Source organism: Sapajus apella, unplaced genomic scaffold, assembly GCF_009761245.1.
Source record: "Sapajus apella isolate SASKATOON/1434 unplaced genomic scaffold, GSC_monkey_1.0 scaffold4, whole genome shotgun sequence".
NCBI classification, from domain to species: domain Eukaryota; kingdom Metazoa; phylum Chordata; class Mammalia; order Primates; family Cebidae; genus Sapajus; species Sapajus apella.
In genome coordinates this window covers 37035406-37060374 of record NW_022436944.1, presented here as the reverse complement: position 1 = coordinate 37060374, position 24969 = coordinate 37035406, and the positions used below count along the sequence as shown (strand labels likewise).

General features: G+C 39.1%; 2 protein-coding genes across 10 annotated transcripts in view; one reads left to right on the top strand and one right to left on the bottom strand.

Annotated features, from left to right (window-relative positions):
- OXNAD1 (oxidoreductase NAD binding domain containing 1) overlaps window positions 1-24969 on the bottom strand; it is a 79740-nt gene that overhangs the window by 48699 nt on the left and 6072 nt on the right. For 5 of the 8 annotated variants that reach the window (XM_032267274.1, XM_032267268.1, XM_032267253.1 and 2 more), the window contains exons 1-4: window positions 16544-16966; window positions 12001-12146; window positions 10222-10345; window positions 9567-9630 (exon numbers count right to left, since the gene is read on the bottom strand). In XM_032267274.1, coding sequence (XP_032123165.1) covers window positions 9567-9630; window positions 10222-10337 — 180 coding nt within the window. In that variant the 5' untranslated portion in view covers window positions 10338-10345; window positions 12001-12146; window positions 16544-16966. Of the gene's footprint in view, window positions 1-8943; window positions 9137-9566; window positions 9631-10221; window positions 10346-12000; window positions 12147-16543; window positions 16967-24969 lie in introns of those variants that run through there. The other 3 variants (XM_032267260.1, XM_032267281.1, XM_032267284.1) reach the window with 3 other exon arrangements.
- Window positions 16952-24469, top strand: DPH3 (diphthamide biosynthesis 3). 2 transcript variants are annotated; one of them, XM_032267295.1, is made up of 3 exons: window positions 16952-17279; window positions 17816-17890; window positions 21698-24469. In XM_032267295.1, the coding sequence occupies exons 1-3, from the start codon at window positions 17172-17174 to the stop codon at window positions 21761-21763; spliced, it is 249 nt and encodes an 82-aa protein (XP_032123186.1). In that variant the 5' UTR covers window positions 16952-17171; the 3' UTR covers window positions 21764-24469. The 2 variants fall into 2 exon arrangements, with proteins under 2 accessions (XP_032123186.1, XP_032123192.1); XM_032267301.1 differs by lacking the exon at window positions 17816-17890 and having other exon boundaries at window positions 17026-17279.

Genomic DNA, 24969 nt, shown 5'->3' with positions numbered 1-24969 from the left:
GAGTATCCCTTATCTGAAATGCTTGGACCAGAAGTGTTCAGGATTTCAATTTTTTTTTTTTTCCCAGTTTTGGAATATTTGCATTATACTTACAGGTTGAACATCTCTAATGTGAAAATCTGAAATCCAAAATGAACATTTCCTTTGAGTGTCATGTCAGTGTTCAAAACGTTTTGCAATTTTGGAGCACTTCAGATTTCAGATTTTTGCATTAGTGATACTCAACTTATAATATGAACAGTAATGTACCTATTGCTATTTATCCTAACAACCTGGACAAAACTGTTATATCTGTATCTGGAACACAGAATACTTTACACAATTCATTATTTTTAAAGACATGCCTCCCTTTACTATTTTGTTTTGCTTAACACAAATGCTGTATACTATGTAAAGATTTCTAGCAATGTGGATTAAAAACATTAATGAAATCTTTTTGAAGGCCACATATTTATTTTACTCCAAAGTTAGTTCATATAATTAGGACTGTAACTGTGGCCCTTTGTTATATGCCATTCTTTTACTGGATAGACAAAACATAGTGGAGAAACTATGTATTTTAGCATTTGTACTTGCTCTTATACTTAATGGATCAAAAGATTTCACAACTGAAACCTCAACTATCCATGTCCTAAGTTAAAACACATGGCAGGAAATGAAATTTTCCATAAAACAACATTTATGGTCTTCCAGTGTTCAGTAAAATAACAACACATTTGCCAACTTTACTAGTACACGTGTTTAATGCTTAGGCAGAGTCAGCATCTAAAAGGAAATTCCATCACACTTATTTAAAAAGCTGGTTTTATATAGGATATTTTGATGTTACTGCTGGTGCAAAAGTCTCTGTACAGGAAATAGATATTTCTTTCAAAGCCTGGCTAGCTTTCCCCGTTCACGCCTGTTCATTCATTTTCTGGCTTAAAAACTTAGGCAAAGCCATGACTAGAGATAACTTAAAACAAAAATGAAGTTATCGTTCAGAGAATGTCAGAGTTGAAGGAAATTTTAGTCACTATCAAGATTCATATGTCATTTTACACATAAAGACACTAAAACCCAGAGGCATTATTTAAATGGTAGCACAGTATCAATCTGATGTGTAGGAATCTGACTAGAAGCAGATTTTACTCAAGTGATTTACTAATAAAAACCACCACACATTTAACTTCTTAAATGGCTTATGCTGGTTAACACTATGCCCTAGAATGGCAGGTAAACTCACTTTACTCCTACCAAAGGTTAACTTGTCTACCTGGGCTGGTCCCCTCTCTGCCTTCTCAAGGCTTCCCTCCAGCAACTATCCTCTCTCCTACATCATACCCTCTCCACCCTCCCCATCAGAACACACGAGCTCTAGGATCTCCCACCTCATATAACATGTAACATCAACAGCAGCAAACACTATAGACATCCTTACCATATGCCAGGCACTTTACATACATTCATTCAGTCAGTCTTCACAACAATCTAGAAAGCCAATATAATTATATCCCCATTTTACATATGAGAAAACTGAGGTCCCAGAGCCAGTAAGGGACAAAGCAAGGATTTAAATCCAGGCACTTGTGTTCTTTGCTGCTTTTCAAAACACACCAACAACAAAAAAAACAAGCCTCTCCTTTCATCCAGCGTTCACCCCATTTCTTTGCTCCCACTCACATTAAAACATTTTAAGAGTTATAAACGGTCCTGTCTTCACATTCTCATCTCCTATTCTCTCCTCAACACAATCTGATCAGGCTTTCACTCTCAGTAATGTACTAAAGCCAGTCATTCTGGTCACCCAGTATCCACTGTGGTAAATTCAATGATGAACTTTCAGCAGAATTTGGGACGGTGGGCCCCTCCTCCTTGTTGAAACACTTTTCCTCCTGGCTCCAAGAACACTCTGCTGATTTCCTTCCTGTCTGGCTGGCCACTCCTTCTCCATCTCCTTTGCTGGCCCTTGCTCTTCTGCTTGGCCTTTAATTGTTGACACATTCCTGGGCTGAGTCCTGGGTCCTCTTCCCTTACTCTCTATGTGGCCTCAATTTTTCATCTCCAGCAGTGTACTCTAAACTTGCATGTCCAACAGCCTGTTTGAATTTCCATTTCAAACTTAACACAGCCAAAACAGAACTCATTTTTTCTCCAGCACCGTGCTATACGCTGTGATTATAGAGCTGCTAAACTGGGCCTCTTTGTACCCTTCAACTCACAGCAGTTGGTTACACACCCTAAGGGCCAGGGGCCAGCTGCCAGGGCCATCAGACTGCACTTCTTTGGGAGTTTTTCCAAGAGCTGTGGTCCAGCCAACCCCCACCGCAATATACACTTCAACTACCTCCAGGCAGTGAGTGCCTGAGGTTTCTCTCCACCCCCTCTGCTTTGTCATTGCTGACAGTGGTGAAGCCAGGAGTGCCAAGCACTGCTCATCCCAGGCTGATTAATCTCTAAAAGGTTCTGTGACCATCAAGGTGTAATAACCAAAGCAAATTACAGGTACAACTGTTGAGAAACATTGCATGTTGAAAAGATGCCCCCTACCTCAGACTGAGGGTGATCACTCTAGCACAATCTCTTTGAAATGCACAGGTGATGACCAGCAGAGAATGTAAAGGTTAGCCTCGGGACACAGTCCACTCTGCAGCGAAGCAGCCCATCCCATTCAAACCCAGGCCTCGGAAGGACCACAAGCAGATTATAAGCACTGGAAAATCAGCACCAGAAACTGTAGGATCCCCAAAGGGGTCTGCCCTAGGGGCCCAGGCATTTGACTTTATTAACTAACCACTCTGCCATCAGCATCTCCATCCTTTCCCATGCCTGGTAACACATTGCTCAGTTAAACCCTGTCTATCTAAACCAAGGGTCATATTCTGCTATAACATAAAGGAAAGCTGATTTTATTATTAAAGATCTGAGTTCAAGGACTGAATTTCTACACTTACTTGAGAAAGTCTTTTAAACTTAGGATAACAATACAATTTATCATTCAAGACAGAATACTTTGGAGAGTGAAAGCAAGTGCTATTGACAATTACACCAGGAACAAGAAGCATAAACCAGGACTATTTCAGGCAAATTAGGAAGCAGGGTCATCCTATCTACATCTTTGAGTCTTAATCCCCTCATCTGTGAAATAGGAATTAAAATCCCTACATCTCCCTCCCAGAATGGCTGTGAGAATCAAGTAATAATCTATTGTATTATCTGGTACTTTGTAAACAAAAAGGCAACAAACACATAAGATATTGTAGGAAAAGACACAGGCTTCTAAAAGCAAACTGGTCCAATGGAAAAAGAATTAGAAAGTTTTTCAAAATCAATTAGGTGCATAAAGTCTTCTGATCAGAGTCCCATTAAAATCTGAGGATGGGGCTTATTGATCATTTTCAATGCTGTAACCCCAGGATCTGGCCCAGGGTCTGGCATATTTCCAAATGAACAAATGAATGCATGAGAATTAGTAATTTAAGAAATTCTTTCACTGCCAAACTCTTCCAACAAACTGATGAACAGAGCATATCTTTCTCAGTAGGCCAAGAGTCTATAGAAGCCAAGCATGGAATAACCCCTCCAGTAAAATGTGTCTTGCCTGAACAATCCTTACTGCATTACAATATTTCTACTCTTATCTCCTTGACGTTTCTAGGGTTACTCAGACTGGTTATTCTTTTGATTCGTAAGAATAAAATGAAAAAAACTCAAACACAAACAGTCCAATGTAATTCAAATCAGAGTTCAGTTTCCTCCATGAGCCCAATCTCAGACTACTTATATTTAGAGTCCCCAGTAAGAAGCATAAACATCATAAATGGTCATTCAGTAAGTCTTCCAGAGGAAATACAATGCCCAAAACCAAAAGGACATTTCTGGGTGAGTGTTCCATTTTCTGCCCACTCCAAGAGTAGCAGCAGGGGGTCCTTTAGCCTAGGAATTCTGAGCTAGAGCTTCCCTTTGCCATTGAGAGACATCTCCTAGACCCTGCTTCCTTTTTGCAAACTCCAGATGACATTGTATCCTTAGGCTACCTCATGGACTTGAACTGAAGAGCAAATAACATGTGTAAAGTACACTCACTATACAAATGAAAGGCAAGAGTAGAAAACGAGAGTGTAAGAAGCTGATCTAGTTCCGTTACGGCCAAACCTGAGGCGCCATTCATTTCAACCAGTCCAAGGTCCAGCCCCTACTCTACGGCAAGGAGCACCCTCTGGAGACTGGAGTGAGTCCCTAATGACCATACACTGCTGAGAAAGCCAGATATCATCTAGCTTTCTCCAGTTCTTCCCGTATCTTCCCAGTTCTCATTTTGTATGGGAGAGGGGGGGAAATTAAAAACAGAAGAGGAGAACAGATGCAACTAAAAAATTCCTCAAAGGTAGTACCACAGTTGGATTTTAACCCTGTAATTTTCTGACTTGTGGGCACTAAGATTTTTAAGAGTTTGCATTAACTTTCTTTGTAGTTTACCTAAACTTGGCTCAAAATAACCCCCCAAAAGTCCCAATAATTTTGTCCTGTAAAATTCTGAAATGAAAGAACAGCTGCCTTGCACCTCTTGCTGGCCCTGGTCTCCCAGGACCTCATAGAAGTGATACTCAGCTATAGGACAGTGATTTACTCTAAGAATCACCAGGGACAAAAAAAATAAAGATCAGAAGCTGAGTTTTTACCCATTTCTCCCAAATGACAAAGAAAAACTTGAAAACGGTGAAAAAATATAAAGCAAGATTGATGGGTTTCAGGCAAATACCAGTTACTACGTAGTGACCATTTCACTCCTGACTCTCTTGACATCAGTTGGGGAATTTGGTATTTAAAACGACGTGTAGTTCCAACAATTTTTCCTTTGCCTAAAGACAATCCAGAAAAAGAACCTTCTAAAAAAAAAAAAAATATTCCAGAAGAAAAAATTGTATGATGAGAAAAAAGTACGCCTAAAAGCCAAATTAGAAAAATCACTTGTATTAAATGAGGCAAAGAAAACACACATGTGCTCCCTGAACACGCAATTACTTGATTCATCTGCCTTGGTGAAGCCACCAGCTTCCAACACCAAGAAGTATACAAAACACATGTTAACTCTTTTCTTTTCCTCTTTTCTTTCTTTCTTTTTGAGACACAGTCTTGCTCTGTTGCCCAGGCTGAAGGGCAGTGGCGAAATCTCGGCTCACTGCAACCTCTGCCTCCCGGGTTCAAGTCAAAATATATGTTAGCTCTTAAACTAGTTAAACAAGATTAACTAGGAAACTCTTAAACTACTAGTTAAACAAGATTAACTAGGAAACCAGAATATATCTTCGAAATATCAGTTAACTAAAATATGGATATAGGTAGTTTTCACAAATCTTTTGAGTATCTAAATTCTACAACTATTACTTGGATAACTTCAAATTCCGAAGGTATCCTACAGTCTTTAGAAACTGAAGAAGTGCTTGAAATAACTACTAATCATCTTGCTAATCCAAACTTTACAAATAATTCCACAAAAATCAAGTCAGCACAGAATAATTCATTCTTAGTTACCACAATTAATCAAACAGTTGAAGAATTAAACATGAATAAAGAATCTATTATTGTCATTTTTCTAAACCTGTAGTTAATTCTTTTATATCTACCCAAAAAGAACCCATGGAAATGGAAGACATAGACATTGAAGACTCCTTATAGAAGAATGTAAATCTATGAAACATTTTCTATAAAAAAAAAAAAAAAAAAAGAGAGAGAGAGACAGACAGGATCTTGCTCTGCCACACAGGATGGAGTGCAGTGGCACGATCATAGCTCACATTAGTAATCTTGAATTCCTGGGCTCAAGTGATCCTCCTGACTCAGCCTCCTGAGTAGCCAGGACTACAGGCACACCACCATGTCCAGCTACTTTGTAACTTGTTGTAGAGACTGGATCTTGCTATGTTGCCCAGGCTGGTCTTGAATTCCTGGTCTCAAGTGATCCTCCTGTTTCAGCCTCCCAAAGTGCTGGGATTACAGACATTAACCACTGCACACTTGGCCACAAATTGAACATTCTTACTGCAGACAAGACATAAATAAAGAACATTTTTGGCAGAAAGTTTCTAAGCTACATTCAAAGATAACTCTTCTTGAGCCACAAACAACAAACTATAGGTAGACTGAAGTCTTTGGAAGTTCCTATAAGACAGCTAAAGCAGGAAAACTATCTGAAGAAAATGTCAGATGATAAAAACTGTTTTACAACATAGGATGTCACTACGTTATAGAGTAAAAAGGCTTTAAAGCTATGACTTTTATAGAAGCTTTTTCTAGCCAAATCAAACTAGATGCAAAGGGAACTTTTTCCTGTATAAAGTTCTGATCTTAAGGAACCTATGACAGTGCTCTAATGTTAGGGACTGTATCCTGTTCTTATAACACTCATTTTTAAAGACCAGGGAGTTGTGCTGAAGAGAAAAACAGTTTTATTAGTTGATAATTTTCCAAATTAGAGTTAAAATTTAGTGAATAAATGACACGATTCAGTCATAAGATGAGAGAACAAGGGCATGTTCAGGAGAGCCTGAAACAGAAGTCAGGCTCAGCAATCAGTCCTGGATTCACCATCGGCACAGGGCTTAAGCAAGTTACCTATCAGGACTGAATCTCAGGCCCTAACCTACAAAAGAATATTTACTAGCTCTCTAACAGTCTGTTTCTTTATAGTTCCTTCCCTTTTTCTTAAGATAACTTTGTTAGAACAGGTTTTCTCTAAGATTAGACATACTTTCATAATACCAGAAGTTGGCTAGAATTTGATATTAACTATTGCAATATTAACTGAATTCAGTGTTATCTGACCTTTTGGCTATAGTTATATATCTGTAACATAAAGGAAAATACACCTTTTATAATTTTATTCCAGTTGAACCAAACTAAGGAACTGCCCATTAGCCCAGTTCTCAGGTGCGGTACTTCAAACTTGAAAGAATATGTGTGTCAGTACTTACATGTCACTAACCATCATAATACACAGTCATTTACGCTTTTTAACATACTGTATTATTTTGTAAACCAAAAATTTTAATGAGGTTAATTTTAAATATATTTAAGTGTATTTTAGAAACCATAGTTGATACTTTTTTTTTTTTTAGTGAAAGTATGGTAATTTACTGGAAAAGGGAAAGCATACACCCAAGAAAAGGAAGTGTGAGCATATTCAGAAAGAGATACGCCATTAGTATCTATTTTTTAATAGGTGTAACCTTTACAGTATGCGCCTGCCTCATTTTTAAATTGCAGAATAACAGAATACTGAATACTGCACATTCCCACTTATGTATATTAAAATTAATAAGCAAGAAATTATAGACAAGTGGTCATAACCTTAGGGAGATAAAGGTCTTTCATTAGGAAAGGGATATGACGGTGACATAAATAAAAATACTGTTTATATCCACACAAATTTGAAAAACGTAAAAGTAAAGACTCTGTAGTAACAATACAAATGTGAAAAATAGATTATGTTTCCTTAGAATTGGCAGTCAACGTAATCAAGTATGTTAATGCCTATGAGGGATGCTGTGCAAGTTCCTATTAGCCTGATTCTTAATCTTCTCATCTATTAAAAAGAAAATACTGGCCAGGTGCGGTGGCTCATGCCTGTAATCCCAGCACTTTGGGAGGCCAAGGAGGAAGGATCACTTGAGGCCAGGAGTTCAAGACCAGCCTGGGCAATACAGCAAGACCATCTTTACAAAAATTAAAAATTAGCTGGGCACAGTAGTGTGCCTGTAGTCCTGGCTACTGAGGAGGCTTAGGCAGGAGGATCACTCAAGCTTGGGAGATAAAGGCTGCTGTGAGCCATGATTTCACCACTGCACTCCAGCCTGGGTGACAGAGCAAGACCCTGTCTCAAAAATCAAGAAGAAAGTACTATTATCTATCTATCTATCTATCTATCTATCTATCTATCTATCTATCTATCTGTCTATCTTACCTGTCTTAAAATACTATTATATATCTCACGGCACAGTTTTGAGAATTCTGTAAGGTAACAAACAAATTTCTGGGGCCTGGAAAATAGGAGGTGCTCAATAAATATCAGTCAACACTAAACAGTAAATAATGTACTAATTGTTTTGTAAATGCCTGATAATTCTTTTTGCTCACATTGTACTTAGTTTCTGCAGGCTATTAAAATTAATTGGTATTGTAAAATAAAATTCTGAAATGAATATTCTAATTCAGAGACTAGCAAACTATTACCCGCAGGCCAAATCTGGGTGTTTGGTAAATGAAATTTGTTTACATACTTTCTATGGCTCTTCTCACATTATAAAATCAGAGATTAGAAGTTGTAATTAAGACAGCATAGCCCAAAAAAACTAAAATATTTACTATCTGGCCTTCTAGAGAAAGTTCTTCAACCTCTGCTCTAATTCTACCGGCCTCAAAATACAACAGTCTTTCGCCTGTAAGATAAACCACTTATCTTCATAATTTACAAGGCCTTCATTTTTTCAAAATCCTAACAGTTAAGTCTCACATTTACAGAATCAGCGACTTTGGTCACTTGAACAAACAAAAAAAAAGTCTTTTCAGATTTATCATTGGGAAAAGTGTACTTCCCCATAAGCTCCTAAATCTACTCTGCTGCTGAACTAATTTTATAGACTTCTCAAAAACAAAAACAAAAACAAACAAACAAAAAAACCCAGGAACTTTAAGGTTACCCTTAGTCCCAAAGTAATTTTCTGAAAAGTATACCTCTATATTAAAGTGTATCCTTCTATTAATAAATAAAATTAAATGAGACAATTTAATTTCTGCCCATGTTTGTAGAAGTATATAATCCTTCTTTATATAAAATACAGCTTTTTATTGTTAGCTTAAATAGGCTTATAACACAGCTAAATTTATCTGAATAAGTGATAAACATTCAAAAAAACAAAATCAAATATCCAATTTATGTTTTTAAATAAAAATGGGGTTACTCACTGAGGTAAAGGGTGAGGATCCTTTATGTCTCAGCCCTTGACACCCCTTCAGGTGGTAGATTAGCTTTCTATAGTCTGAATATGGTGGGGAAAAAAATCTGTACATTAGAAGGGTAACAAGAGCTCATCCACTTTCCTTTCTCAGATGTTAGTGCTTTCTCCCTTGATGAAATAAGTTGACGAAATAAGTTGTTCTAAAGTAGGAATGAGAACAAGGACTTTGAGATGTGATGCGCAAAAAAAAAAAAAAAAAAAAAAGCCAGAAAAAGAAAAAGGTAAGCTATTCATAGGCTATTTGCAGGCTCTAAAAGAAGTTCTGGTGTTAAAACATAACCCTACACATCACACCTGTGAGGGTGGTTCCCTCAATTGCTGCTATACTCCCTTCATCAAAAGTTAATCCATCATTCCAAATTTAAAGGGAAAAATTCGAGTATTTGTCTGTCATCTTTTCAAATCAGATATCACACGTCCTGCACAGAAAATTTCTAAATAGAAAAATAACAAACTTCCCAACTGTCCTTCAAAAGGACCAGACTCATCTAACGCTTTACCCATAAGCCAATCATAACCACGTGTAAACTGTCTAGCTGGAAAAACCTCCCATACCCCACAGATACAAACCTCCCGTCGAATGACACTTGCAGTTCTCTCCATGTGATCAGTTTTCCTTTTGGATTTCATTATGCTGTAACAGAAAGTAAAATTAGGTTATTATGTATTAACCCCATAAAAATCATAAAATTAGTTTGTCCTGAAATATCATGGTCATCCTAAATACAATATAACATTATGGATCCTATAATATGGTCAGCGAGTATTTGCCCATCTAACTAAAGTTTTGGCCAGGCATGGTGACTCACGCCTGTAATCCCGGCACTTTGGGAGGCTGAGGCAGGCAGATCACCTGAGGTCAGGAGTACGAGATCAGCCTGGCCAACATGGCAAAATCTCCTCTCTACTACAAATACAAAAATTAGCCAGGTGTGGTGGCACATGCCTGTAATCCCAGCTACTCGGGAAGCTGAGACAGGAGAATCACTTGAACCCAGGAGGTGGAGGCTGCAGTGAGCTGAGATCGTGCCACTGCACTCCAGCCTGAGCCACACAGCAAGACTCCCTCTCAAAAAAAAAAAAAAAGAAGTTTAACAACCTGACAGCATGCACATGGAAGCCAAGGTGTTACCTTGTCAGGTGTTTGATATGCCTCTTGGGACCATCAGCAGGTCAGGTGTCTTTGAAAATCAACTTCAAATGCACGGAAGGCTTAACGACTCACCTGGTTAGAGTAAGGTGGCGCAAAGTGCTGAATGTCAATCTCAATGAAGCACCCTGAGTACAGACGGCTCCAACAGAGCACCGCAACCCAGGAATCATAACAGCAGCACAGGCCATGGTGCTTCCTGGGCAAACATAAAACTGAAATTTAAAACTGTTTTTTAAAACAGTGGGGAAATATCAGACTATTTTAGAGGGTCAGTGAAGAAGAGTTTGGGTTTCTGTTGGTGCTGTTATGAGTCAAGCTACCAGCAAAGCAACCAAGAGCCTAACTTAACGTCGATACAGTTTCTGCCACTATTCAGAGTTGATTCAAGGTATTTCCACAATTATGTACATAAGTCTGTAATTTTTGGTGTTACCAAATATTTATGTTCTCTGTTGGTTTCTAAAATCTTTGATCAAAGTCACATAACTAATCTTATCACAGAAGAGGGGAGTAGATTTTATAACTTTCAGATAATTGTATTCTACCTAAAGAACACTACACAAGTCTTTTATATTTCTTGTTAGGTAAAGTGTAAGAGGAAGATAAATTTACCAACGTTTCCAAACAAGAAGCTTAAGGTTCCCAGATAATAAAAACCAAAACAGATAATACTATTCATAATGGCCCAGACTGGAAACTGTCCAAATGCCATTACTAGAGGAGATAAACTAATTGTGATACATTCACACAGTAAGATATACTATTCGGCAATGAAAACAAACTGCAACTTCATGCAGTAACATAGATGAGTATCACAAATAACATACTGAATGAAGGAAGCCAGAGTCAAAACAACAGATATTCTTTGATTCTAATCATATAAAGTATAAAAACAAACAAAATGAATCTATGCTGTCAGAAATCTAGTTAGCAGTTTCCCTTGGGAGGTGGTAGTGACAATGCTATTTCTTAAACTGGGTGCGGATTGCATGGGTATTTTCACTTTTCGTAAAAACTAATTAAGCTGTCCTCTTAGAATCTGTGTAGTGTTTTGTTTGTACTTGAACTTTAAGTATAAACACACACATATACACATATTCTTCAATATTTCAAATTCTAAAAACTACCAGCCTATCAAGAAAAGCACTGATTAGGAGTCAGATGATATTTCTTTTTGGTTCCTTTTATATCATTTTCCTATGTCCATTTTTAAACATTTATTTGCCTAAAATGGCCACATTTAACATGTTACATTGCTGTATCTGTCCTTTTCTTAGTTACCTTGAGAATAAATGAAAATACATGTGAATACTTCTTTTCTGAGCTTTTTGGGAGGCAGTACATAAATTAATTGTAATAAGTTGGTGTTAGGAAAATATTCAAGCTAAGTGTTTATATTCCTACTCCATAATCATTAATTTGGTCCTTCACTCAACAAATATCTATCAAGGGCCCAGTATGTGGCATGCACTGGTCTAAGCAATGGTGATATAGGCATGGAGAAAACAAAAACCTTCTTGGAGAGCCTGCATTCTAATAGATAAAGACAGAAAATAAATACAAATAAACAAATATGATGGTGATACAAGTCATCTGTATTCAGTTGTAACCAAATCATTAAAAACCTCACTACTTCATAACTAGTCTCTAGACAAAAGATATATTTCTTCTTGCCATAGTATATTGCAGCATCACTGTGGACACACTACTTGCTATTTTGCTCTTTAGTAAACAAAAAAAGCAGAAGGCCTTTCAACCTCATTCAAGACCACTAAATGTCGTTTTTCTCCATTAAACGTGCTAAGCCCAAAATAATGCTTTAATCCCTGAAAGAAAGAAGTTGAAACTTACTCTGGAAGTCCACGAGATTTTAGGAGTCATTAAGTATATGGTCAGCTGACTGACAGAATATTTTGGTCCTGCTATTACACTGAGACTTTTGGATGTACACCAGTTGAAACACAGTTTTTCCAAGCATTAAAATTCTCACAAAGTTCCTGCAATGACACAAACAACATATAACAATGTTTTGGAAAACTGATCAAAAGCACTATTACCTCTTAGCTGCAAAAGGAAAGGCTTACGATAATCAGTAGGCATTACCTCACAGCAAGCCCACTCTCAATTACCCCCCTCTCCATCCATTCTTCCCCCCATGCTTCCATTTTTCTTTTTTGCTTATTTATCTTACAGCTTCTTTTGTTCTTCTTCCTTGGCCTGTCTTTAACTACTGCTGCTTAGGATATCCACCCCAGGAAACAGCAGACCAAAGGTCAGAATGACACAGTTACATGTCATTTAAGGCCAAGTTCCCTGATAAAATTTAACCACTATAGAGTTAAATATGGAAATATTGCTCTGCTTAATGTTTTAGACAACTATTGCTAAAATAAGTTGTCCTCACAATACGATACATCGTTTAATGATTATGCTGCCTGAATGTCTCCTTCTCAACTAAACAGGAAAATAAACGTTAATTTTAAAAGCAGTTCTCTTTAAAATTCTAACATTTTGTTAAAGTAACCATGACCAAGAGTGCCACCTACTGGTACATAAAGGGCATTTTTATAAAATTCTGTTCAAAGTGCTTTCCAAAGCTTTATGCCAGTCCTTTAAGTAAAATATAAAAAACTGAAACCCTACTAATTTTTTGAAATATGTCCAGTGGTTTCATACTGGAAGTATTTAATCAACCACAGCAGATCAATATATATCAAGTTATTTCTAAAACCATATAAAGAAGAATATCCCATCATTGTCTGTATCCTCACAAGCCTTCCCTTATCAAAAATTCTTAACTAACTTTATTTCTGAAATGCAGATTATAATAAATGTTAAACTCACACCCATTAAATACGTAGTAAAATAAATTTCTGAAAGCAACAGATTAAACTTAAGATTTAAGATGAATAACTGGTTTCAGTTCAACAGGTATACTGAGTTCATTCAACAATTACAGAGGTGCCAGGCACTATTTTGACCCTGAAGATACAGTAAGAACCAGATGCAAGGCCCCTGCCATCATGAAGCTTTTATTACAGTTCCAGAGACGGACAGTAGGAAACAAATAATTAACAAGATAACTACAGACTATGATGAGTATGATAAAGAAGTAAGAGTGATGGGGTAGGTGGGGGAAATATCAGGAAAGACAACTCTCCAGTGGTGACACCTTGGCTGAGATCTGGATGAGGAAAAGGCAGCCGAGCAAATGGTAAAAGCAGGCCACTCAGGCAGAAGAATTAGCAAGAACAAAGGTCCCAACACAGAAATAAGCCCAGCATGTTAGAGGAACCAAGGCCAGTGTGACTGGAGAACAGTAGGCTGGTAAGAGTGAAATGAGATGAAGTCCAGCAGTCTACAGGAACGGTAGGAATTTTATCCTAAGGGTAACAGGAAGCAACTGAAGAGTGAATCAATCAGGAGAAGGACAAGATCTAATTTATATTTTTAAAGGACTGCTCAAGTTGCTGTGGGAAAGATAATAGGAAGGCGCAGGAGTGGAAGGAGGAAGTCTAGTTAAAAGACTCTGGTCTAAGGTTATAATAAAGTAACAGCTACAGAGATGGCAGAAGTAGATGAATATGACATATTTTTTGGAATTAGAGCCCCAAAACTTGCTAATACATTAAACAGGGTGTGAGAAGACAATGACAAAAAGAGAAAAGTCAAGCATGTCTCAACAAGCATAAATGCACTGAAATTAAGTAAGTTCAAAGAACAATCATGGCATCTGTCAATTTAGAATCTGCACTGAGGAAGCAAAAGGGCTCCTCGTGCTCCGTTAGGCAAAGAAACCTCAGTGGTAAACAGGTAATAGCCACAGAGTATTTGACTGGAAATCAACGGAACTGGGCTCAGGTGTGACTCCTTCCTGCTTTCTCATCTTCAGCAAGTCTCCTCTTGCCATTTTAACATTACTCACACCACCTCACTGGATTATTGAGAGGAATAAATAAAATACCAAAGTACCTAGGAAGCATGAGCGTTACTAAAAATCAGTCCTAATACATTAACCCCTTCTCCTCCTTGTCAACCCACCTACAGAGGTGGAGGTTTGGTATTGCCAGCGAACAACTCCCTCTGGCCTGATAGACAACAGCACTCATCAATTATAGTTTCCATCATACAATTCTGATCTACTTCTAAACCTGAACTTATGCAAAGAATCCTAGGCACCACTGTTTTCTGGATAAGCAGTGTTATCCAGATAAAATTCATGATAAAATAAACAATACTAAAAAGCATGAGTGATCTCAAATTACTCTTGCAACTAGTAAATCTGCTTGTGTTGCACTCTCAGGGTCCAAAAGTGTGTCACTACAAAATGTTTCCATCCTTTTAGGAATAAATATAAAGTTTAGTAGTCATTGTAATGTGTTCTTTAAAAGTGCTAGGTGAAGTAAAATAAACTACACTGCATGCTTGGCTATGGTTTTACTTTCTTCAGCACAGTACAAGCTCAAATTGGGCGGAAGATTAAGAGCAGCCATCTCTGGCCAGACCATGGAGACAGCCAATGGATGGCAGGATGAAAACATGGAAAGCCATGGAGACCCCCTCCCCAAACCTAGTTCTCATGGGAATGAGCACTGCTCAGTGGAAGATCTCAGCAGTCTGCAGAGCTACAGTGCTGCCTTTTAAATCGAGCTCTGCATGAAGTACCACCACATCACCAATGACATCATTATTAATTAAAAGCCTAGATTTTAGGGTCAGACAGGTTTGAGTTCTCATCACAGCTTATTGCCATTTACCAGCTTTGGCTTAGGCAAGTTCCTCAGGCCATAAGCCTCATGCTTTTCAGTGTTAAAGATGAGGGTAACGATACTTACACCTCACTGGGTTTTTTTTAGTGACATAATGTACATAAGGATTTGGTCATAGCGTATGACCAACACAGTGTCAACTATTATTAAGCAGCTCATTTGTTTTTTCCATTTTCGCTAACATGTATTCAAAGAAAAGCTGGAAAATTACATAGAAAAACTACCCAACAACCCCTATAGCTTTTAGGACTACTAACTTCAGATTTTAAAATTCCTCAACAAATTGTTTTTGATAGATGCGAACTGCTTTCTAAGAGATCTACCAATTTATACTTCCCATAAGCCAAATATGACCACGCCCATTTCTCTACATACGAAAATGGCTCATATTTAATTTTCAAGTACTTACACTCAGAAGTACTAAAGAAATAAAGATGGCTCCCAACCTCAAAATGATCATCAGGACTACAAAATAGACAGAGAATTTCCCTTTTTTTTCTGTCTCCAAGAGGCTATGTGGGAAGTATTTACGTCAACAGCGATGTAAGGAGCAGCCATCGAGCTGTGCAGGCTTGGGATTTCTCCTTTGCCCAGACAGACCAGAACAATCACAGTTAATCCTTGACAAACTTAACAAATTTCCTAACTGCTGGGTAAATCTACAGTTACAGAAAAACAAGTGTTTGTGAGGTCTTTGAAATAATCCTCCATAAAGTCCTGTAATGTAACTTCTGGATCTTCTCCCAAAAACTCCTCTGCCTTTAAGTTTTCAAGCTTTAAAAGGGCTAAGTGTGCACAAAATTGGTAACTTCATGCCAACAAATGAGTGTGTAAACATAAGCACAGGGATATAATTTGTATATGTGTTATGTAAACTAAATATGGTATATAATTGCTGAACCAAGTAAAACTCGTAATTTCCATGCAAAAGTGGGATGTTACATCTACAAAGGATCTTATAATCATCTCCAACCGTTTCTTAGAAGAGGAAATAAGGCCCAAAGAATGTAAATATCAGTTGCCAGGGCTAGTCAGCAACTCAAGATTCCCGATCCCAGATCTTCTCTCAAAAGTGCTTTTTTTTTTTTCCACTACAATGCATTCCTTCTCTATATTAAAATACCACGTAATTAAGACCCAATGGAATCGGTTTTACCAAAACAAGCACTAGCACTGCTTTCAAGACAAAATGCCTTACATCTGCATTTCGTTTCAAGGCATACATACTAATAAACCTGCCCATTGATACCATTTCTTTCACAAAGAAAAAACTGGTACTCACATAAGCAATTTTTTCCTGGGCTTTGGAGACAGATAAGCTCTTATCCTAGGTGTATGATTTTGGTCAAGGTGCCCAACTCTCTGTACCTCAGTTTAAAGATTAGTAAAATGGAATAACATGTAAACTCCTAGAGTTGACATTTCCACTTAGTGCAATACCTGGCACATAGCTTCCCAATAATAAAAGGTTATTACTATTACTACAAATCATCGTAGTTAATAATGTTATGCACCTGACAAAGAGAAGACTAGAACTCAATCCTTGCTTTCCAGGGCTTGGTCCTTTCAGCAACGCAATTTAGGTTATTTTAAGATGTCTGGGGAGAGAAAAACGCGAAATTTACCTGCAGCCAGGAACAAGCTGACCGTCGCCCTGGGCTCAAGGTCACTCGGTGAAGCGAAATTCTACGAGAACTGTTCGTCAGTCACGCGGGGAGGTCGAGGAGGCTAAGTTGCTCTCGCCTCCCCACTCCGCCTTTCCCGAGAGCTACCGGGAGGAGGCTACCTAGCACCTGCTGCAGCCTTCAGCCCGCTGTTTAAGGCCTAAACTAGGCGATAAGAAACAGGGAAACTTACCCCACCCCTGGGGCACCTAGCTCGCAGACGCGGCCAAACTCAGCTCCGGGCGCCTGAGATACTCCGCGGTCCTAGACGTGACGAAGCAGCGCGAGCCAGTCCCACAGTCTATTGGTCGCTGCCGTCCAATAGAAGGAGAGGTGCGCGACCACGCGAGCAAGACGTGCCGTCTTCCCAGTGTCTCCGCCCCTAGCTCAGCCATCTCCATGGTGACCGCTACAAGTTACCCGTTTGGCCGCGCAGGCCGGAATGGCGTCATTGCCTATGCGCCGGAAGCGCTGGTTCTAGCCCGGCGCGATGTGGTGATGCTTAGCCCGGGGCGGCTTCGGCGAAGTTAGACCCTCGAATCCGGTCTCGGACTGCTGGAGCGTCATCCCTTGCCGATCCCTGCTGACCATGGCAGTGTTTCACGACGAGGTGGAAATCGAGGACTTCCAATATGACGAGGACTCGGAGACGTATTTCTATCCCTGCCCATGTGGAGATAACTTCTCTATCACCAAGGTAACTTCAGGGCCTCGCCCGGCGGTTCACCCAAGCAAGCGCAGTTTCGCTCCGCCTTGTGCCTTCCGTCATTGGGTCGTCTTTGAAGCTCTGGGTCACCCACGCCCTCTTTCCAGTTGCTGAATCTTCCTCTTCCCGCATACCCCCACCCCAGCTAATACCCTGAGCTCTCTCGGTAGATAGGTAGTTCTGGCCTTAAATTAGGCCAGGAAGAGAGCGGCGGGAGGCTCTGTCTCCCTGCCCGATCCCCGCCGTAGAATCCCAGCCTGGAATATCTCTGTAGAGGAGGGGACTCATTTTTTGTTTCCCAGGGCTTTGGGGCGACCGAAACTCGCCTAACATGCCTAGATGTTTCCCCTAAGCGACGCTTCTATAGGAGAATGAAGTTGGCATTTCTCACTGAAGGCCCTGGGGTTCTCACCCACCCTGGAGGGAAGGCAAGCCACTAAGAGACATGCACCTAGAGGTGGGACAGGTTTGCGGGAGGAGATGGCGAAGAGACTGTGCTGACCACATGGTGTTTGATTTCGTTGTAGGAAGATTTGGAGAATGGGGAAGACGTGGCAACGTGTCCTAGCTGCTCTCTCATTATAAAAGTGATTTATGACAAAGTAAGGGATACAATTTTAAAATGGGGGAAGGGGGTTGTAAGGCAGTGGCAAGGACTTAAATCAGCCTGTCAGTGATGAGTGCAAGAGAATGCTTGAGTGTGCTAGGTAAAGTGTGGTATATTTTTCAGGCAGGTTTTAAACACCATTGATAAACAGCTAAATAGTAAATTAAAATGATTAAAGTTCAGATTACATAATTTATTTTAGCATTGGTGCTAAATCTAGCTTTAGTGAAAATTATTACTTATTAAAGATAGAAAAATTAAAAATAAACAAAATCCTTTACCAGTTATCTAAGTAAAAAAAAAAAACAGAAAGAAAAAGAGAATTAATTATGTAGATTATTTTAGTGGACAATCTTTATATTTTTCTTCTATTTAATATGTAATTAAAATTGTTTACAGCACCTAGACTTACTTTGAAGGGAACAATTATATGGTATTTCATGCCTGCTTATACAAGGAATTCTGCATTATCTTGTTTAAGATATAATTCCTAGGTGCAGCTTTATAATTTCACTTTAGTCTTTAGTTGCCCTATTATCTTTCTTTCACCCAAGGATATTGACGATAGAAAAAAAAATGTTATTACTTCCCACTCTTACTCAAAGTTTTGTTCAGTACGTTGAATGGAATCTTAGATAAGGAGCTTAACATTCTCAAGGATGAACTCTAAAATGAATATAGGGAAAAGTGGGGATGAGGCACAGAGCCTCATGAGAGAAGCAGGCTGTAATTTAGACTATAATTTAGAAACGTAATAATTAATTCTTGTATTAAAATGTGCTCTGCAACAGAAAGCAAACAGGGTAAGGAAGATCAGGAGTGCTGGTCTGGGAGGAAGTTGCAGTTTGACAGGGGTGATCATGGCCGGCCTCACTGAGAAAGGCCTAAGAAAAGATTTCAAGGAAGTGAAGGAGTGAGCCATGTACATATGAGGATACAGCGGGTAAGAGAGTCTAGCAAAGGATTCAGTGAAGGGGACCTAAGACAGGAACATGCCCAATTTTATCAAGGAACAAAAAGGAGGTCAATGTGATCAGAGCAGAGCAGGATGAGAGGAGTCCAAGATAAATTCGTGGATCACTTTAAGGATTTGGCTCTTGTCATGAATGATATAGGGAACCACTGGAGGGTTTTCAAACGTAGGAGTGCTATGATCCAACTTAAGTTTGTTTAAAAAATGATTCTGGCTGTTGTGTTCAGAGAATACTATAGAGAGCAAGGATAGAAACAGGAAAAGCAGTTAGGAGGCTATTACACTAATAAAAGAAGGAGATGGGTCGCTTGGACCTGGTTACAGCCATGGAAATAATGAGAAGTACTTAGATTCTGGATACACTTTGAATGAGTGATTGGATATAGGGTGTGAAGGAGTGACTCAAGGGTGATTTCATATGTGACCTTAATGACTGGGGGGATGGAGTTACTGTCCATTGAGGGAATGTAACTATAGGTATTTGGCATTGTACATACTAAGTTTGAGAAGTCTGTCATCCAAGTGGAGCTGTTGAGAAGGCAATTGGATATACATTCCTGGAGTTCATGGAGAAAAATTGGCTAGCAATGTCAATTTGGGAGTTATCAGTAATAGATAGCATTTAGAGCCATGAGATTGGGTGAAATCTCCAGGTCTGTAAATGTAAAGATGGATAAAATACAGGACTGAGCCTTAAGGCGCTCCAGTATTAAAAGGTCAGGGAGGGAAGTGAGGAATCACCAAAGCTGACAGTAAAGGAGCAACCAGTGAGAAAGAGGAAAGTCGGCAGTGTCAAATCCTGAAAACCAGATGAGAAGGGGTCGAGGAATTGGTGATCCTTCACATGACACTGATAGAAAGAAATCAACAATTAACCATTAGCTTTGGCTGGGTGTGGTGGCTCACGCCTGTAATCCCAGGACTTTGGGAGCCTGAGGCAGGAGGATCATGTGAGCCCAGGAGTCTGGGTAACATTGAGACCGCCACCTCAAAGAATAAAAAGAATTAACCATTAGCTTTAGCAACACTGAGTTCATTTGTGATGATGATGAGAGCAGTTTCTGTGGAGTAACAGGAACAGCACATGATTGAAGAAACCAGTGGGCAGAAAACTGGTTGGAGAGAATGAGAGAACGGAAGGCAGTGAGTATAGCCATTTCTTTTAAGGGGTTTGCAGCAGAAACAGGGGATGGTAACCAGTGGTGATAGAGAATCAAGAGAGGATTTAAGGTGATAGAAATTCAGCCTTCATAAGTGAATATAGACACAGAAAGTTAAATTTAACCAGGTTTGTGATTTTCCCAAGTGAAAAGGAAAGAGTGAGAGAAGAGTAGTTACACCTGACCAAGGAGTTTGAACTAGGGAAAGGGAACATGAAGGGAGTGAGGGGCAGTGAAAGGGTGGCAGGATGAATGTGATGGAGGTCCAGAGGTGTTGGAATATGGCATCCAGGGTGGATAAATGACAGCAACAGAGAAGAATAGCAATGCAGTAGTCTCAAGCCCTAAGATTCAAAACTGATGGGTTTTAGGCAGAAAAGGAGCACAGTGGCAAACAGGAGGAACTAGCCCCGCTTCCAATCCCTCTGGTACTAGGAATCTGAGAACATGGAGCCTCCACTAGAGGGGCACGTAGAGGAAACCATCCTTAAGAATATGACTCATCAGGCCAGGTGCGGTGGCTCACACCTGTAATCCCAGCACGTTGGGAGGCTGAGGCGGGTAGATCATTAGGTCATGAGTTCAAGGCCAGCCTGGCCAACGTAGTGAAACCCTATCTCTACTAAAAATACAAAAATTAGCCAGGCATGGTAGCACACGCCTGTAGTCCCAGCTACTCAGGAGGCTGAGGCAGGAGAATCGCTTAAACCCGGGAGGCAGAGGTTGTGGTGAGGCAAGATCATGCCACTGCACTCCAGCCAGGGCAACAGAGGGAGACTCCATCTTGGACAAAAAAAAGAATATGACTTAATCTCGACTTCAGCACTAGTGACATTTTAGGCCTGATGATTCTTTGCTGTGCAGGGTTATCCCGCGCATTGTAGGATGTCTAGCAGGATCCCTGGCCTCTACCTATTAGATGCCAATAGCAATCCTCAGTTGTTTCAGTTCAGACTGTTTCCAGATACTACCAATGCTCTTGGGGGTAAAACGACATTTTGAGGAGGAGGTTGAGAACATGGAGCATTGTGCCAACAATGGATCCTGAATTCCACAGAGTACAGTGAAAGAGCTCCAGATATTGAGCAACAGACCAGTAGGGACAGAGTCGGGGCTGATCCTTCAGGAATCAGATTGCTGGTGGTGAGGGGTAACCTCAGAGGCAGAGATTTCTTGTGGTAGCTGAGATAAGTCAGGATAAATGATCAGAGATTGAACTTCATTTACAAAGTAGCTAACATTGCAGATTATCTGTATTGAGAAACACATAAAGACCTGTCCCTTTTAGTTGGAAGAAGTAATTACTTTGAAGAGAACTGGTACCTGAATGACCAGTTATTAAAGTGGAGAAGTTTTGGTGTAATAATACAGAAATTAAAAGATGTGACATGTCTCTATGTGATTTCAGAGAAGTGGTTGCTCTGCACTGAAGATGGGCATGTTTATAAGGTGCTTTATATTAAATAATGAATTCAGAACCAAAAACTGATATATGTTTAAGATTCAGATTCTAGTGCTGTCATTGGCCCTTTGAACAAGGATGAAATGATAATAGCAATGGAAAAACAAAATTAACAGAGCTGGATTGATTCTGTAACAAAATGAAGGTTTAATATTAATGCATTTGTGACATGGAAATTCATTGGTTAATGTCATTTCTCTGTCTTAGGATCAGTTTGTGTGTGGAGAAACAGTCCCAGCCCCTTCAGCCAACAAAGAATTAGTTAAATGCTGAAGAAGCCTTCAGGAAACCAAATCCTGAACAACTGGAAATGAGCCTAGATAGAAATATTAAATGCAAAGCTACTGGCTTCATCGAGACCACCATTTGTGATTTGCTGTTCTGTAAGTGTGTGGATTCTTTCCATCGACTGCTGATTTCATCTTCAGGAAGCAAGTCTATAACATGACATATCTGGATTTTGTGCTCAGAACCTTAAATTGGAAGCATTCTTAATTATCCATCTAAATTTAAAAGAAGATAATTTCAAAACAGTGCTTTCTTTCCCTCGGTTTCATCATTTTCATATCTTAAACCAAATTACTTCAATAACTGATAACAGCGTCATCTACCTCAGTCATTAGGATTCCTTAATAAAAAAGATTGTATTTTTGAGTTGGTTATTAAAATGATTAAAAGTAGCCCTTCCTTTGAAATTTGACATCAGCTCTGCTGTTCTAAATTTAAAATTAATTGCTTTATTACTACCACACTTCCAATTTCTATACCAAACCAGTCTCCTCAGTTTTCCCATTAGAATGGACATATTCTGTTCAGCATGTCATTTCTGTGATGCTTCATGCACACAGTTAGGTTGTAGTATTAAAGAGAAGATACAGTGGGCTCATGATTCTCCAGAGCCAGAAGTTGGTGAACAAGAAAGAAAGTCCACAGGGAAGTGATGAAAGAATAGAGAGTTGTCTTATATTCTGCATATTCCATGGAAGTCAGGACAAGATGAAAAACATCCAAAAGAAGTAAAATTGGTGACAGAATGAGAGGAGCAAATCATACCAGCGTAGTAAATGAAATGTTTGAATGACTGCCTAATCAGAGCAAGTGATATTTCTTCATCTGGGTTTTTGTTTGTTTTTTGATAAGGCTAATGAAATTGCATTCCTGATCTGGGTTAATGTCAAGCCTTCATGGCCGGTAGCTGTGCTTTTGGCATATCACAATGTCCTTTCACTACTACAAGGGAAAGCATCTACAGCAGAGAATGTGCTTGAAAGTGAGGGCCTATTGTGAATAAATATGCCCATGAGAGCACATTTAATAAGCCTCTGTAACATGCAGCCAAACCAGACACTCACTCCTGCAGAGAAATGTTGCCCGGGAGAAAAAGAAATACAGAAAGATAGGCTCTCAATCTTCTTTTGCTGCAGTACTAAGAATAGCAAGAAATTAGAATCATTGACATTGGAAATTTGAAAATTCCCTTTATATACACAACTTTATTGTGTATAAATTTAAAAAATGTAATGCACTGATGTCTGTCAGGTTTTAGGAATGGCTCCTGCAATTAGAAAAATAGCTTGCTAGGGTATGAATGTTCTGCTGCTAATTGGTAAATGTACTACACACATTTATTGGAGGTTTAAATTAAAACCAGTAGCCTTTTTTACCTGCCGGCAGCATGATTATGTGCCGCCACTAGGCTGAAACCATAAATTACCAAACATTGTATGCTGAAGGTGCTTGGTATATTATGTGGCATATTCTGGATGTGATGAGAAATCTCATTGCTGTTTGGGACACTGACATCCCAGAAGTCATCCATAACTGCTTTGCAAAAGCAAAGTGACTGCTCAGATGAACAGAGCAGGGTACTCTCTATGGTGGGATCAGCTGCAAAGAGAAATGAACTGTCCCATGCTCATGCTGATGGTTTTCTACATATTGCCGACATGTTAGCTCTTTCTGATCCTGATGAACTTCAAACACAGACACCCCTGATGTAGGTTTGTGAAGAACAGGAAGAAGAGTTGGCAGGTTCAGACATCCCAGGAAAAAAGCAGCATAAATAGCATTAGCAGTCAGTGACTGGTGATAATGCTGCAATAATGGGAATGATTTTATTTCTAAATAAAATCATTATTGCTTTATTTCTAAAGCAGTTGAGTCACTAAGTTTATGAGCTATGAAAGAACACGTCAAGATTGAATCCTGTGTTAAGCAGAAAGTAAAACCAGAACCAGGGGCAGTGGCTTCTGCCTGTTATCCCAGCTACTCAGGAAGCTGAGGCAGGAGGATCATGTGAGGCCAGGAGTTTAAGACTAGCCTTGGCATCGTAGAGAGACCTTGTCTCTAAAAAATTCTCTTAATTAGCAGGGTGTAGGGCCATGAGCAAATTGCTTGAGCCCAGGAGTTTGAGGCTCTGGTGAGCTGTGATCACACCACTCTATTCCAGCCCATGTGACGGGGCAAGACCTCATCTCTCAAAAATTAAGAGAAAGGAAAGTAAAACTGGACTCTGAGATATGACTAAAGTTCTGTGTGATACATGTGCCTTATTTAGCCCAAGACATTTCTGGAGCACCTATAAAAACGGATTTTGTAATTCAGGCTGTGTCTCTTTTTAACTTTGTAATCTTTGGCAAGGCCTTTGGATTCTTCAGCTATACAATTAAGAGATTCGATCAGGTGGTTTCATTTCTCAGCTGTCAGTTCTCTAATTTCAGGCTTGGTAGCTTGTGGGAACTGAAATGGCAACTAAAATTTTTGTAAACTCAAACTAAATCATGAATTACAAAGAAAGTCCATTCTTCCATAACTTCTTGTTACCACACTTCTGAGTTTAATAATTATGAAGTCGACTGTTTAAAGGATTCTGCATATATTCTAGTGTGCACATTCAGAAATATTTTTCTTGGAAAAAGCACCCAACTTTTTTTATGACTACACATATTTATTGCCAGAATAAATTGCATTTCAAATCAATTTGCTTTCATGTAATTTTTCTTCTAAATGTCACCATTTTGAATTAAAATGTTTTATGATTTTATATGAGGTAGAAATCTTAGCTGCTTTGGGGCATCGTTAAATCTTAGCTGCTTTTGGGGCTTTTTGGTATGGACAGTTTTTAAATAAGGAAATTGCCACTTTTTACAGTTTGGGCTCTGAATTTTTGTTATTTGGAAAAAAAATAATAGCTGAGTCAAGTGTTAGTAAGGCAAAGAAAGCTGACATTCTTAGATGAGTAACTCAGCTTATTACCAGAAAAGAAGACCAATATTTAAGGCTGATGATCAATTCTTGGAATGGTTTGAGAGCCCAGGTCTGGTCAGAAGACAATTAGAATTTTAGTTCCTCCACTGTGATCTCAGAGTAGTTAATTATGTTCTGGTTTGTGAAATGTAGACCATAGCATCTCTTACACGGGTTGAAACCATTCATTCTGCAATTAGAAAAGTAGCTGTCATGTGCTGTGCACTAGGCAA